Raw genomic sequence first — 16,039 nt, 5'->3', positions numbered from 1 at the left:
AGACCATATGTAAACAAGAGCTTGGCTGTGTTTCAATAAAACTTTATTTAAAAAAACAGTCAGGGACCAGATTTGGCCAAGGGCCATAGTGTGCCAGCCCTAAGACTAGAGCAATGCACTTTTAACTTTTTTTATTTTATTTTTATAAAATGCCGAGATCCACAAAAATGCTACTGCACCCTGTGTGTTAGCACTGTGACTCACAGTTCGGAAAATTCTGCTTTGAAGGAGTGACAGGCAGGAGAGCATGGTCTGGCCCCTTGGGGCCTTTCTGGTTGCAGCAAGCATTTCTAACTAGAGAGCAAGGCCAGTGGTATGTTCAGCACCAGGGACATCCAGCAAGGTGTCCTGGGGTCAGAAGATGCCATAACTGGTCCCCTTCCTATCTCCTTAGGCCTTGGACTTCATTCCATTTTCTGATGAGTAATAACTCAACGTTGAAAATGTCCTTTGTGGGGGAGAACTCAGGAGTGAAAATGGGCTCTGAAGACTGGGAAAAAGATGAACGCCAGTGCTACTCAGAAAAAGATGAACCCCAGTGCTACTCAGAAAAAGATGAACCCCAGTGCTACTCAGAAGGTAAGGTTCTTGTAGAAATCCACCTCAGGGCCAAAGTATAATTCCTAGAGCAGGACTTTGCTAGGTGCTGTGCACAGACCCAGCTGTTTCCTGCGGACCATGCACAGTCAGTGAGCTTTCAAACTTCCCTGGACAAATAACTAGACAAGAGAAATTCTGGAAGGGAAAAGGAAGCTTTGCTTCAGTGTCCAGGCACATAAGGTGGTAGATAGAAGGATCGTCCTCACCTACAGATTTGGGGCTTTAGCATCCTGTTTGCCAACTGGATGGTTGCATATCCTTCAAAATGCATCTCTTCCCTCCCAACCTTCCCAAGTGGAAGAGAAACCTCTGATGAGAAGCGACTCTCTGAGGCTGGGTTGAAAAAATGACCCAGGCACAGGGCATCTGAGTACTCCATGAGGAATGCAGTTGGGTGCTGCCCTTGGGGGACAATAGGAGGAGGCTTTTGACCCAATGACTGTCTACTGAGGTGTGAAGGGAGAGGCCTGTAGCATGCCAGAGGCCAAACCCCTGAGCCAGTTCATCTCTATTCTACGTTTCTGAAGAGGCAAGCTATGATTTAATGTCATTACTATCATGCTGCTGTAGTATTTCTCAGCACATACACAGAAGAGGGAATTACACGGTCCTTGATACACCTAAATCCTTGGAAAATCCCAATTGCATATGCTAACCTCACTGTGTCTGACTGCAGACCCGGCTGGAAGCCCCCTGGAACCAGGCCCAAGCCTCCCCTCCATGAATTTTGTTCACACAAGTAAGGCCCCAGGGTGAGGTGATGGGGGTGGCTGAGGTGCGAGGGTGGGGATGGGGGATGGCGCCATCGGGCCCTCTTAGAGGGTGGGAGAATTGTAGACTGGGGACACCTAAGGATGCTGGATGGGGCTGAAGTCTTTCTTTTGTGGAAGCAAATCCCATCAGGAGAGAACTCTGGGAAAGATGAGCCCGGGGAGGGGCAGGTGATGCTCACCTGCTAAGAGGCACAGGGCAAGGAAGAGTTTGTGCCTGGGAACCTTCCAGGTGCCTCTTCTGATCATAGTCAAGAGACTGGAGACACAGACCCCCTCCCAACACCGATGACAAACAGCCACGTGGCCAGCGGGGGTGCAGGGACACCCACACCACTAAGGGCTCAGGGCGGCGCCTTCGGAGACTGAACCTTCCTCTCATGCTGCCATTTGAACACCACAACACCCCAGTAGGAAACTGTGAACATTACCACTGTTCAGGCGTGGAAACCGAGACGGACAGCGGAGATTCCCTGCCCCAGGTGACACAGGTAGTCAGTGACAGATGTGGAGATTTAAAGGTACTATAACATCTGTCTGCTTGACTCAGGCTTAAGGCTCCCGTCACCTCCTCTTCTCAGGAAAGAGTCAGGAGACCTCAGTCTGAGCCCCAGCTCTAGTGCAGGTGGATGCATGAAGACTGAGCCTCACTGGTAAAGTGGCAGAGAGGACAAATGGGACCAGCTGTGTAAGGGCGCCTGGCACAGTAGGGGGAGGCTGCTGTCACTGCTCCACCGCTGCTGCTGCAGTGACCTTTGATGTTTTGGTTTTGTTGTAGTTACACCATTGCTGGCTTTGGATCTGCACTGTGTCCACTTCAGGTGGAACCAAGTGCACAAGCCTCTCTGTCGGGCCTGTCCTGACTTCTCCTTGTCAGGGCTGGGATGTCCTTCAAATCTGGGAGAAGTGGTTCTCCAAGTCTGGTCCTCAAACGTCAGCAGCATCAGCTCCTAGAAGTGTGAGGAATACAGATTCCCAGGCCCCACCAGCGACCTCCTGCATCAGAAACTCAGGGGGCTGAGGCTCTGGGGGCTGCTTTAACAAGCCTTCCAGGTTGTCGTGATGCATCTTGAAAGTCTGAGGGCTACTGCCCTGCAGAAAATTACTAGTGCCTTAAAGCCGGCGCTGGCACTGATGTTACTGCTGCTGTTGGAGTACAACTTCCCTACATAAAACAACTGCAAGCACCTTGAAACCACTCACACCTTCAGAGTGGCTTTGAGAAAGATTTGGGGTCAAGGATCATGAGCAAGAACACCGATTAGGAGGACAGTGAACTGGTCTGCATGTGAGACGCTGAGATCCTATGTCAGGCTGTGATAGAAACAAAAGGAAAGAACAGCTTTAAGAAGCACTTAAGAGGTACAAAGTAAGATGATAGTGCTAGAAAAGTAGCTTCTTAAAAATAGTATTTTCCAGTCTCACCCTGGACTAAGTGAATGAGAATCTCAGGAGTGTGAGGCCCAGGTATCCATGGTCTTAAAATACCACCCACCAGGTGATTCCCAGTGTGCACCAGGGTTGAGAGCCACAGGCTTAGGCCGTGCCACTCAAAGGGTGTCCTCAGACCAGCAGCACCCACAGCTCTGAGAGCACATCAGAAAGGCAGAGCCTTGGCACCCCCCACTCCTACTGAACCATAGTTTGCAGGTGATTTCTTGCACATTAAAGTGTGGGAAATGGAAAGGCTTAGAGTTCAGCTAGCTCAGTGACTCTCAGTCAACCTGCACCTGCCCCATGAACTCAGACTGTCTGGGGTGGGCCCAGAAAAGCTCCCGAGGAGATTCTGATGGAAGGCAGGGGTGAGAACCATGGATCTCATCTGACCCCATATCACTGGGGAGTTACTTAGGATCTTGCCTGGGGCCAGCCATCTCTTCGATAGACACTGAGAGTGTCCACGATGCTTGGGGCACTACAGGGTGGGAGGTGGAGGATCACAGGTGAGTCAGACAGGGAGCCTGCTCCTGGGGAGCTCACAGTGCTGTAGGGCAGCAAGACAAGGATGCCAATACCTGTGTGCAGGTACCACTGACGAGTGCAGAGCGCTGCAGCACCAGAGAGGAAGCCAGCCTGTGCAGAGGAGGCTGAGGAGGGCTGCAGGGAGGAGGTGGCAGGAGAGCCGGTGTTACAGGAGGAGTCGTCCCCTCTCTCTAGGCATGAGGAGACCAGGAGGACGTTCCACAGTGAGAAACCCAGGCAGAGGCCATGTGCTTATGGCATGGGGGGAGAATGGCACCTTAGAATTATTCTCTACATTAGAATTGCCTACCACAGATACCCATATTAAAGCTTCGCATAGTGTGGTGGTTACTGTGTTGTCATATTGTCACATTTGCCATTTTCCAGCCACCCACCCATTCTTGACAGTCACTGGCCCAGCCTGGGGGCCCCTGCCCTTTATCAAACAAGTGCCTGAGCTCTTTGTGGAGGTGAGGGTCACCTGTCCAATCAGAGGCCAGGAGGGAAGGTTCCCTTTTAAGACCCTACTCTAGGCAGACCTGGCCCAAATGAGTTGCTAGGAGCCCACGCCCTAAGAACCCTCTGAGGACTGTTGTGGCTGGTCCTGCCGCTAGAAGTTCTTCCTCCAGGGCCAGGTGCAAGATTTGTGGCTTTTCAAAGGAGCCGCTAAAGCCCAACCTTGCACCGTGCTGGGCTCCTGGATGCTTCCTGCCTCCAACCCTCCCAACTCTCCCATCACCACTCCCTTAGACTGGCCAGTGCAGGGATCTGTCCCACTCCAGGCACTGCTGATAGAATGATGCCTCCAATCAGAGGGTGCAAAAAAGAGAGTTAAGAAAAACAATGATTATAAAGAGTCCTTTTTATACGTCAGACATTTTCTTCGCTCAGGCTAAGTGCTACTTAATTTGAGTAAGCATTTTAGTTCTCATAATTCCTCTCTCAAGTAGGTGCTGTTATTACTCTCATTTCACAGATGAGGACATTGAGGTTTGGAGGGATTTAGTAACTTGTCCTCTGTCCTACAGCAGAGCTTGGATTTGAATCCATCTGTCCAAATCTGGAACCCATGTGCTTGCACAGAATGCTAGATTGCTTGTCCCAGCGAGATAGAAAGCCCAGGAGTGGAAGAAATATTCAGTGGCTGTGATGTCTGAGCCCACAGGCAGGGTGGAGAGCTGAGGCTGGGGCCCTTGGATGTGGGGAAGAGAAGACTAAGTCTTTCATTTTCGATGTGAACTGTTGATATCTGGTGATATTGATCTAGGTCCAAAGGTGAAGAACTTAAACCCGAAGAAATTCAGCATTCACGACCAGGATCACAAAGTACTGGTCGTGGACTCTGGGAATCTCATAGCAGTTCCAGATAAAAACTACATACGCCCAGGTGACTCTCGGTTTTTGGCTGTGTTTTCTGTCCCCACTCAGCAGGGTAAGGCCTCCCTCCAGGTGGGCTCAGCTCCGTGCTATACCATACCCCATCTCCAGCAGGTGGTGGAAGCGGGGAGGGGAGGCCCCAGGGACTAGGGCATCAGAGGAAGGGTCTCTAGCGATGACCAGATCTGTAGCGATGACCAGAGTCTTTCTGGAAGGCTGGGAAAAAAGGAGACAGACACTTAGGTTGTTGGAAGAAGAGGAAGCTTAAACCGGTGTGATAGAGGGAGATGTGGGCCACAGAGTCAAGGGGAGAGGGGCTGCGCACCAGGCCTGAAACCCCAGCAGACAGGAGGGACCTTTCCCTGCTCTCAGAATCCACACATGTTCTGACTGTCTTTTTCCAGAGATCTTCTTTGCGTTAGCCTCATCCTTGAGCTCAGCCTCTGCGGAGAAAGGAAGTCCGATTCTCTTGGGGGTCTCTAAAGGGGAGTTTTGTCTCTCCTGTGACAAGGATAAAGGACAAAGTCATCCATCCCTTCAGCTGAAGGTGAGAATTCTAGCTCAATTTCCTGTGCCTTTGGCTACTCCAAAGTAAAAGGCCAAGATCCTCAATGCCTCTCGCTTTTCTGCAAATTCTTATCTTGGCCAGTATTACAGGGACATCCACCTTTCTGGAAGCACCAGGCAGAAGAGTCCCATACCTTCTTCTCTGGTTCCTTGCCCCTTCTAGGGAAGGAGGGACTCCACACAGCAGGGAGACAAGGAGGAACTGAGCACCCATTCTCCTCTCCTGGGCTCACCGGCCCTGGCCCTGGGCGGGTGGCGCTCCCCTCCTGCTGGGGCCCTCCATGTGGCAAGCAGCACAGTTGGGTCAGGACCCTGGCGTGCTGCTGCGGGGCAGGAGGGTGTGAGGGAGCACTCGGAGGGCAGTGTGCCTGCTCTGCAAATTTCGTCCTGCATGGAGTATCCTTTCACTTGAGGGGAGAAATCTTAGGAAGCTCAACTGGATATAGATCTAGGCCATATTCCCTAAACGAACTTTAACAACTATAGAGCTGAGATTTTGGTGTCCATCTGACTCTTACATCTCTCTCTTTGTCTCAATGTATTTTTAATTTGGGGGACAAGAGGGTATGGAAAAGAAGACATGATTGCTTCTCATCCCTTAAATACCAGTACCAAGGCTGACACATCATCTTCCCCAAGGACCATCTGCCTTCCCTCTTCTCTTCCTCTCCTGCGTAAAGGCCCGGAGGATGAGCACATGTGCTGGGTTTTTCTGCCTCTCAAAGCCTGCGCTGTCTAATTAATCTCTTTTACCTCACAGAAGAAGAAACTGATGAAGCTGGCTGCCCTAAAGGAATCAGCACGCCGGCCCTTCATCTTTTATAGGGCTCAGGTGGGCTCCCGGAACATGCTGGAGTCGGCAGCTCACCCCGGATGGTTCATCTGCACCTCCTGCAATTGTAATGAACCTGTTGGAGTGACAGACAAATTTGAGAACAGGAAACACATTGAATTTTCATTTCAACCAGTTTGCAAAGCTGAAATGAGCCCCAGTGAGGTCAGCGATTAGGAAACTGCCCCATCAAATGCCTTCCTTGCTAATTCGAACTAGTTATATAAAACACAAAATCTGCTCACTAACCTTTATGTCAGTGGGTTTCATTTCTCATTCATACTTTAAGGATTTGTGTTTTTAGAATACAGCAAGAAGCTTGTTTAATTACAGAGTTCTGGGTTGGAAAGAGACCAGCTTCTGCTTGTGTACTGCTATCCTGAACCATCAGATATCCACGTGTGTGTCATATGCTATGATGTGGCCAGTCTGAGTGCGATACTTGCAGCAGGAAGGAGCAGCTGGGTGCATGCTGTGCTCTAGAATTAGTCCTTCCACTGGGGTTTGGTAAGTTCTGAGGGCATTGATCCTGGGGCAGAAGTGGCTGAGTCTCTGTCTAGGGTACAGTGTGCAAGAAAGAAATGTAACAGCAAGTCACGATCCAGCCAAGTGATAACGGAAAAGGGGTAGTTGGGTCCCAGATAAGGAGCAGGGTGACCTGACCTGTGGAAAAGACACAGAGACAAGGAATCTGGCTCAGATGATAGCCAGGAGACCAGGTGAGCAGCCAGTTAGTGTCTGGGAGGCCTGTCAACAGGGCATGGTCCTATCACTAAGCAGGGCTCAGATCCTCATAATGGGGGAGAGGAAGGCTGGTCGAACAGAAATCAGGGCCTGGAAACAGAATGAGGGGGTGGATATAGGGGACGGAGGCCTGGAAATTAGTTTATTACTTTTAGCTCTTCAGTTACAAGCAATAATAATCACTTCTAGCTTATTTAAGCAAAAAGTATACTATGAAAGGAGCTTTCTAGAAGGATATTGGGTATATTCATTTCTTAGTGCTGCTGTAACAAATTACCACCAACTTTGTGGTTTAAACAATGCAATGTATTATCTTACAATTATGGAGGTCAGTCTGGAATGTGTCTCACTGGGCCAAAATAAAAGAATCAGCAGGATTGCAATGCTTCGGGGGGCTCTAGGGGAGAGTCAATTTCCTCGCCTCTTCCAGCTTCCAGAGGCCACCTGCATTCCTTGGCTAGTGGCCCACTCCCATCTTCGCTGCTTGGGTTTTTCTCACACTGCTTTACTCTGACACTCCTGACTTCTTCTTTTACATATAATAACGCTTGCAATTTACACCAGGCCCACCTCAATATGCAGGATACTCTCACATCTCAAAGAAGCTTAACTTTAATCACAGATGCAAAGTCCCTTTTGCTGTGTAAGGTAACATATTCACAGAATGTGGGGATTAGAATGTGCACGTTTTTGGGGTGCCATTATTCTGCCTATCATGTGAAGTAACTTTCAAAATGGAAAGACACGCTGAAGAACAAGTCAGGGATTTCTGGCAGGCCAAAAATGACAGAAGCCAGAAAACATTGGTCCCCTCACTCAGATGGGTAAGAGCCAATCATGTTTTTTGTCAGTTAGCAAAAGATTGAGATTCCAAACAAATCATGTGACTGCCCTAGTCATGTATGAACTCCTTGGTCAGTGAAGGGCGGCACACCTTGATCAATACTCCCTACAAGACTGTATCCAATGAGGCCAGTGATGTTCCTCAAAGCAGAGCTGGAGAGCTAATCCCAGGAGAGAGGCGTGTTGGTGGTGGGCAGGCAGACAAAGCTTAGCCATGAAGGAGGAGTAGGGACAGCACCCCAGGCACGGAGGCTCAAGTGAGATGACACCCATGGGAAGCTCTGACAAGGTCAGCTGCTTCTGTTTCTGATCCTGATGATGATGGTGATCAACACCAGCCCAGTGACAAAAAAGTACATAGTATATTTAGTAGATGTTCCCAACACAGAGAAATGGTAAATATTCAAGGCGATGAATACTCCAAACATTCTACCTTGATCATTACACATTCAGTGCATGTAATGAATACTTGCATGTATGCCATAAATATGTGAAATATTATGTATGTATATAAAAGAAAAAAGTGTGGCCAGGTGACACCAATACTTTGGAGAGGAAGGCATGTCTTCTTCATAATATCACAAAACTATTTTCATGACAAAGACACAGCTATTCAAATTAGTCTCTGAGCCAGGGCTGTCTCATGGCAGTGAGGACTCTGGTTCCCTTACAGACTAGCAGAAAGAAGATGGGGCTTACTGACCATGGCCTTGAGGAGGCTGAACATGCAGGCCAAATGGAGACACAGACAGCCTGGGCTTGGTCCTGCTCCATCCCCTTCCAACCTGGTGACATATAGCGAGTCACTCTGGCATGGGTCACTCATGCTTCCTGTGAGGTTCCACCAAGGTAGCAAATCCATCAACACCTTACTGAAGCACAAGGCCCTGTGTACTGTTGACTTGACGAAAGGCATGGTTGTGGTGATCACATATGTGTGTGCTATGCCATTGAATGCTGGAAACTTTTCTCACCCCAGCACTGCCGACTCCCCTTTACCCAGTCTTATTGTTCTCACTGTAACATGCTATATAGTTTGCTTCTTACATTTATTGTTTGTGTCTCCCACTAGCATGTAAGTCCCACAAGTGCTTTGCTCTTTGATGTATGCCAAGAACCCACTGCAGCGCTTGGCACTTGTAGGAACTCCGTAAGATTTTTATAAATGAAGAAAGGAAAAAAAAGAAAAAAAAAAAAAGAGGGAGGGAGAAAGGAAAGGAAGGCTTCTATTTAAATGATGGTCTTCTCCTTATTTCTATAGTAATATGACTTCCCCTGCAAAGTAGATGCATTTTGGAAAAAGTGTATAAATAAACTCAGGTGGCTTTGAATTTCATTTTCCTAACTGTAATTGTAATCATGGATCTTTATGTTTAGTGAAAAAGTTTTGGCCCTTATGCCTTACACCTGAGAATCCCAAAGTATTGGTTTGTTAGGGCTCCCATAAAGAACCATAAACTGGGTGGCTTAAAACAACAGAAGTGTATCGTCTCCTGGCTCAGGAGGCCAAAGTCTGAACCCCAGTTGTTGATTTATTCCGAGAGCTCTGAGAGAGAATCTGTTCCAAGCCTCCCTTCAGTTTGTGGTAGCTCCAGAGTTCCTCGGCTGGTGGCATCAAAACTCCAGTCTCTGCCCGCATCTTCACATGGCTGTCTTCTCTCTGTGTTTCTGTGTCCAGATTGTCCTATAAGGACAGAGTCATACTGAATTAGGGCTCGCTCGAATGACTTCATCTTAAGTTGATCTGTATCTGTAAAGACCTTATTTCCAAGTAAGGTCACATTCACAGCTACTGGGGGGTAGGACCTCAACATATCTTTTTGGGGGACATAATTCAACTCATAATACCCAACGTGATAACTGTTCATCTCATGAAATTTAATGTCTCTCAAAAGGTGATCTCAGGGCATTTAATCTGTGGCAGAAACTCCCATAGGAAACATTCCAACCAGAGCTCCTTTCACAGCTGGTCACTCCTCCTACCCCATCCGAGGTCCTGGGGCCAAGTGAGGCAGGTGGGGACAAGAGGAAGGCTGTCTTGGGAGTAGAAAGAGAAGACCTTATTCACTCAGCACTCTGTTCATGAATGAGCTATCCAGCACAGGACATAATAAATAGCTTTAGGAGTGGTAGACTCCAAACACTTTTTTGATCCCAATTATCCTAATCAATTAAACGAAGTCTAGAACATGTCTTGAAATGCGGGCATTGGTACATTATGAAACTTACACAGAATTCAAAAACTTACAAGGACTAAATAAAATAGGAACTGACATCTAATATTTTCTTCCCACATTCCCATGCACTGTCTGGCTCAACCAACCCCAGCCCTCAATCTCATCCTGGTGGACACATGCCTAGTGATGTGATCAGCTGGTTCTCAGGGGGCTGGTGAAGATGGGTATACAGCTTTTGCCAATTTCCATGGCATAACTACTCCAAATACGGCCAATTTCAAACTACCAACATGAAGGCACAGACACAGAGTTTGGAAGAGATATTAACAATTGGCTATTGCAAGCTGATATAAGCTAGCTCCAGCACACCACCACCGCCACCTTTGAGCTCCTTGTGTTAGTACAGGGGTTGGTAAACTGCAGCCTAAAGGCCAAATACAGCTTGTTGCCTGTTTTGTGTATTTGCCAACACAGCCATGCTGTCTATGGCCTTCTTTGTACTGTAACAACAGAGCATGTGGCAGGATATATAGAATCTGGCACTCTATGAAAAGTACTGACTCCTGCGCTACAGGAGAAGAGACCACAGATTGGCTTCAGCTTCCAAACATTCATCCCTGAGTCAGTCTAGAGCCTGAAATTTAGAGCCTGAAGCAGTTTCCACCAGAGGGCTGAAATGCATGATAGTTGGGGTTTCCACCTCTCAGCCAAAAGCCTACTCAATTTTTTACTGCAAAAACATGTTATCATCATTATTTTTTACTTAGCCCACCTTTCCTTGGCAATTTTCCATAGGAAAATGCATTCTAAAGTTCAAGTAATCAGGAGACTTGGAGCCTCTGGACACCCCCTTGTTCCTTGCCCGCAGTCCCTGGCAGAAGGTGCTTTATCAGAGAGGCTTCATGCAGGGGCTCAGGACAGGATCAGAGGTCAGTTGCACCAAGGGGGCAGGGACAGCAGAGGGGACTGTTCAGTACATTGTCATGGTCCTGGTGATTCCTGGTCCATGAGGGAATTTTCACATGCATTGGGTGATTGACAATCACCAATTGAGGGAGAATTTGTGTGCCCATTTTATAGGTGAGGAAATAGATGTAGAGATGTCAAGTAACTTTACTACAGTCATGTGGCTTTTAAGGGGCAGACTTTCAGGTGTTGTGACTCCTAGTCCAGAGTTCTTTGCACTGCCCCTGAGGTGCTAAAACTACTGTGCTATAAGACTCACTTGAGGGAGCTTCCTAAAAAGAGAGATTGCACAACCTGAGATTCTTGTTTAACTGTTTTGGGATGTAGCTCAGGGATTTAGCTGCCTTAAAAAAAAAAACCTCCCAAGTAATTCTGATGCAAGTGGTTCTTTCTTGTTCACCCTTTGAAGAAACACTGCCTCCTCCCGATACATTTCATTAGAAAATGGTAATATGTTTTTCAGCCTGAGAGCCATTTCTGGGTGACTAGCCCACACTGGGTGACTGGACATTGGCAGCCCGCTGTACTAGCTTTCAGTCTAGGCTTAAATACACATGATAGGAGATGTCCTACTCCAGATGATATGAGTCTGAACCATGGAAAAATTCCATCGTGTGGCACATCTGGTGGCTGTGCACTGTCCCCAGCAGTGAGGCACCCAGCGAAGACAGCAGCTGGGAGAGGCTTATTTACATGCAGTGGGACAGTGTGGGCTAGACTGCTGAGCCCTCTGCAGTTTACTCTGTGTCAGGCAATGAGGGTGAAAGGCTGAGCAGACCCAGGTGCAGACCGTACCCTCCAGGGAGACAGGTATCAGTCAGGCCAACCCCAATTGTAAATGGAGAAGCAGTGCCCAGGCATGACCGGGGGTGTATCCAACCAGGAAATCTACATATAAACATAAGAGGAGAAAATGAACAGATGTTGCTCTTATATTTATATGTAGATATTTATGAAGAGCGTATAATTTTGCTTTGTGTGTTTTAAGAAGTTTATAAGTATGCCTTAAAAATGTTTAGTATATACTCTATGTATCGTTTCCATTAGGTATTTTGTTTTTCATACTTATCCACACCGACATTGTAGCAACAGCATAACACAACAACCCCCTCTACAAAAGCAGAAGGAAGTGAAGCTTTGGAAGGAAGCACCCAGCAAGCTTGCCCCTTTCAGGTGGGTACAGTGAGCAGGAGCCAGTGAGGTTGAGATCCTTTGAGAGGAGGCAGTCTTTAACCAGGAGAACTCTGCACTGCATCCTGGCCACACCTAACCCTTGGACAATGGTGCTTGGAGCGCCTTCCCGCTCTTATGGCTTGCGATTTCTTTCTCCCGCTCTTCACCCATGATGATTAAATCTTCTCCTACAGAGTTGGACAACAAAGCCTTGATTTCCTGCCTCCCCTGGTGTGATCACGAGGCATAGACGTGGCCAGGAACATGTAGGTGTCTTTGAAAGCTGAACAAGTTCGTACATTTCCAACCTCATTTCACCCACCAGGAAAATGGGAAAATAATAAAACCTATTTTACATAGGGTTGACAGGAGGAGTTAAGAGGGATTCAGTGAAAGTCCATTATTATCATTTGTAGTAGTAGTGTTGATAATATCAACGGAAAGTTCATTATGATTATTAGTAGCAGTAATAACCCTCTTTTCTGTGCCTTCTCAGTGGGGGGCCCAGGCCATCAGCAATGCCCAGGGTGTCATGGATCTCTGTTGCATCGGGCATCAGCTGTACCAATGGTGAGGACAGTGCAAGGGTGGGGATGACAGGGCAAGGCAGGAAGCACGCAGAAGCAGAAGCTTCGTGGGGTGAAGATGGCAGGAGCTTAGGAACAGTCAGAGGGGTGTGCCTTCTCTTGTGGAGGCTTTCTGAGTGGGCAGGACCTGCTGCAGCGGTGGCCATGGATTCACCTGAATATGGGTGGAATTAGGCATTCAGCTGCATTAGCTGTGCCTAGAAGGAGGAACTCTAAATTGAGAACTTGTCCCTATTGCCACCTCTGATCGGCAGATGATCCATCCATCAGTGTCTGAGCTCAGGTGTGCATGGGGGTGGGTAAGAGCCCACACACAGGGCTGATGACTGAGTCTATTTAGAACAACAGATGTAAAATCTGGTAATGTAAAATGTGATAGATTAATTTGTCAATTAGCAATTATACTACGTAATTATATACATACATAAACATAAACACACTCAGTATTGTCCCCTACTAATTCCATAAACCTGATGCCTTTAGCTGGGATTCCCAGCTTTCACTCTCTTCTCTGTCATCTACTCCCTACATCCCCCACATCCTGTAAATCTGGCTTATATGCCACTTCTTCCCTAAAGGCCTCCCTCAATCCCTTGCTGGAAGTGATATTTTCCTCTTTGAGCTGCCCCTGCCTGTGCTTTGGTGAGGTCAGCTATATTGCAGTATCTTGTATTGCAGTTGTCACATCATTGTATAGGATTCATTTCTGACACACTCCATATTTTTCAAAGGGCCTAGTGTGGGGCTTTGACAGTAACTACACCACCGTGCCTAGCTAATTTTTTGTATTTTTGGTGGAGACGAGATTTCACTGTATTGGCCGGGCTGGTCTCAAACTCCTGAAGTCAGGGCAGTTTTGCAGTCATTTATATCTACTTTTAACACATGCAGATTAAGGGGCAATTTATGCAGAAATTTCTAGGGAATTGATAATAACTTTTCAGTCATCGAGTCATTGCCATGGAAGGGGAGTTAATGTCCTGGTGTTGCCATGGAAACAGCAAACTGACATGGTGAACTGGTGGGTATGTCTTATGAAAAGCTCCTTCCACCCAAGCCCTGTTTCAGTTAGTCCTCAATTTGGTCCATTGTCCCAGTCTTGCCTCCACAGTCAAGTCCCACCCCCTACCTCATAAGGAGAGATGGAAATACATGGAATAGAATTGAGAGTCCAGAAATAATCTCATACGTCTATGATCAATTGATTTTCAGCAAAGGTGCCAAGACCATTCAATGAGGGAAAGAATCATATTTTCAACAAATGGTGCTAGATAATCACATGTGAAGGAATGCAACTGGGCCCTTACCTCACACCATATACAGAAATTAACTCAAAATGACTCAAGCACTTAAATGTAAGAGCTAAAACTATAAAGTTCTTAGAAGAAAACAGGCATACATCTTTATGACCTTGGATTTGGTGGTTGATTCTTAGATGATACTAAAAGCACAAGCAAGAACAACAAAAAAATAGGTACATTGGACCTCGTCAAAATTTAAAACTTTTAGACTGGGTGCAGTGGCTTACACCTGTAATCCCAGCACTTTGGAGGCTGAGGCAGGAGGATCTCTTGAGCCCAGGAGTTTGAGAGTTTGAGACCAGCCTGGGCAACATGGTGAGACCCTGTCTCTACAAAGAAAAAAAAAAAAATTACCTGGGTGTGGTGCACACTTGTAGTCCCCGCTACTTGGGAGGCTGAGATGGGAGGATTGTTTGACCCCAGGAAGCTGAGGCTACAGTGAGCCGAGATTGTGCCACTGCACTCCAGCCTGGGTGACAGAGCAAGACCCTGTCTCAAATAAATAAATAAATAAATAAATATAGATCTCTGGATCTTGCCTTCGGAGACTGACTCAACTAACTGGTCTGGGTGGCCCAGCCATTTGTATTTTTTGAAAACTCTCCAAGTGATTTTATTGTGCAGCCAAGGTTGAGAATCACTGTATCTTAGGGTTGGACTCCTAACTGGAAACCGTTTGCACCATTAGGTGTCACAGCAATCTGATAATAGTTAAGCTTTCCTCCTAGATTTTCTGATATTAGATGAGTCATGTTTACAAGTTTTTACCAAGAGACAAACTATCTTTCTGCCCTTGCTTTCTCTCGTATACTATTCTAATCCCAGCACCCTTTGGAACTTCCACTGGGAGATGAATCTAGAAAGTGACTCTCTTGGCTACAACAGAGAGTAATGTTGGCCTGTTTGTGCCAGATCCAGCTGGTGTTAAGGGTGGGACAGCACCTCTCTGAAATCCCCTCCTCTCCCATCAGATTCAGTCCCCCATTTACATTACATACAATCATCACTATGGGTTTCTATTACCTTGCTAGGGCATTTGGAGGTGACATATATACCAACTATTAGTTTTGAACCGTGGTTCCCAAAGTGTGGACTGTAGGGGCACCTCAGCACACTCACGAGGTGTCATGGGATATTTAAATATTTTGAGAAAAACACAGTGACATCTGTCAGGCCCATGAAAACCATTGCCATTAAATTGTTTCAACGCAATTACTTAACAAGCAGAACTGGCCAGGCATGGAGGCTCACGCCTATAATCCCAGCACTTTGGAAGGCCGAGGTGGGCGGATCACGAGGTCAGGAGTTCGAGACCAGCCTGACCAACATAGTGAAAACCTGTCTCTACGAAAAACACAAAAATTAGCCGGGCATGGTGGCATGCACCTGTAATCCCAGCTACTCAGGAGACTGAGGCAGGAGAATTGCTTGAACCCGGGAGGCGGAGGTTGCAGTGAGCTCAAATTGTGCCACTGCACTCCAGCCTGGGTGACAGAGCAAGACTCCATCTCGAAAAAAAAAAAAAAAAAAAAAAAAGAGAGAGAGAGAGAGAAACAGAACTGTCAGGTGTTTCTTTTGGCTTAAAGTACTCTGTGAAGAAATTCCTGGTACACTAAAGATGCCATGAACTGAGAGAGTTTGGGAACCTCTGCTTTAGAAGCTAGAGGTAGCATTCCTTGGGCACAGTACTGCTTTGGGGTCGGCAAATCCTTTCGATGGTGCGTTTAGGTGTGGCAAGACAGCTCTTAGAGTGGGACCAGGATATGTTTGGAGACAGAGGGAACTAGATTGAGCTGCCCGATAAAGACATGGCAACCTAGTAGGGTGTAGTGACTCATGTCTGTAATCCTAGTGCTTTGGGAGGCTGAAGTGGGAGGATTGCTTGAGGCCAGGTGTTTGAGATCAGCCTGGGAAACAATAAGACCTCTACAAAAAAAAAAAACCTCATGTGGTAGCATGTACCTGCAGTCCCAGCTACCTGGCAGGCTGAGGTAGGAGGATCACTGAAGCCCAGGAGGGTAATGCTACAGTGAGCCATGACTGTGCCACTGCACTCCAGCCCAGGTGACAGAAAGAGATCCTCTCTCAAAGATAAATTAAATAAATAAATAAATATACAGTGGCCATGGCATCCCTAGAA

General features: G+C 47.1%; 1 protein-coding gene across 4 annotated transcripts; it reads left to right on the top strand.

Moving 5' to 3' along the window:
- The first annotated feature begins 443 nt into the window (after nucleotides 1–443).
- IL37 (interleukin 37) lies at nucleotides 444–6,356 on the top strand. Of its 4 annotated transcripts, XM_025354763.1 has the most exons (5): nucleotides 444–579; nucleotides 1,277–1,339; nucleotides 4,600–4,719; nucleotides 5,114–5,256; nucleotides 6,037–6,356. In XM_025354763.1, the coding sequence occupies exons 1-5, from the start codon at nucleotides 444–446 to the stop codon at nucleotides 6,283–6,285; spliced, it is 711 nt and encodes a 236-aa protein (XP_025210548.1). In that variant the 3' UTR covers nucleotides 6,286–6,356. The 4 variants fall into 4 exon arrangements, with proteins under 4 accessions (XP_025210548.1, XP_025210549.1, XP_025210550.1 ...); XM_025354764.1 differs by lacking the exon at nucleotides 1,277–1,339; XM_025354765.1 differs by lacking the exon at nucleotides 4,600–4,719 and having other exon boundaries at nucleotides 6,037–6,285.
- Nucleotides 6,357–16,039: the final 9,683 nt, after the last annotated feature.

The sequence above is a fragment of the Theropithecus gelada genome, chromosome 13, assembly GCF_003255815.1.
Source record: "Theropithecus gelada isolate Dixy chromosome 13, Tgel_1.0, whole genome shotgun sequence".
NCBI lineage: Eukaryota > Metazoa > Chordata > Mammalia > Primates > Cercopithecidae > Theropithecus > Theropithecus gelada.
Note: the sequence above shows the minus strand (reverse complement) of the source record. Positions and strands in the feature narration are given on the sequence as shown.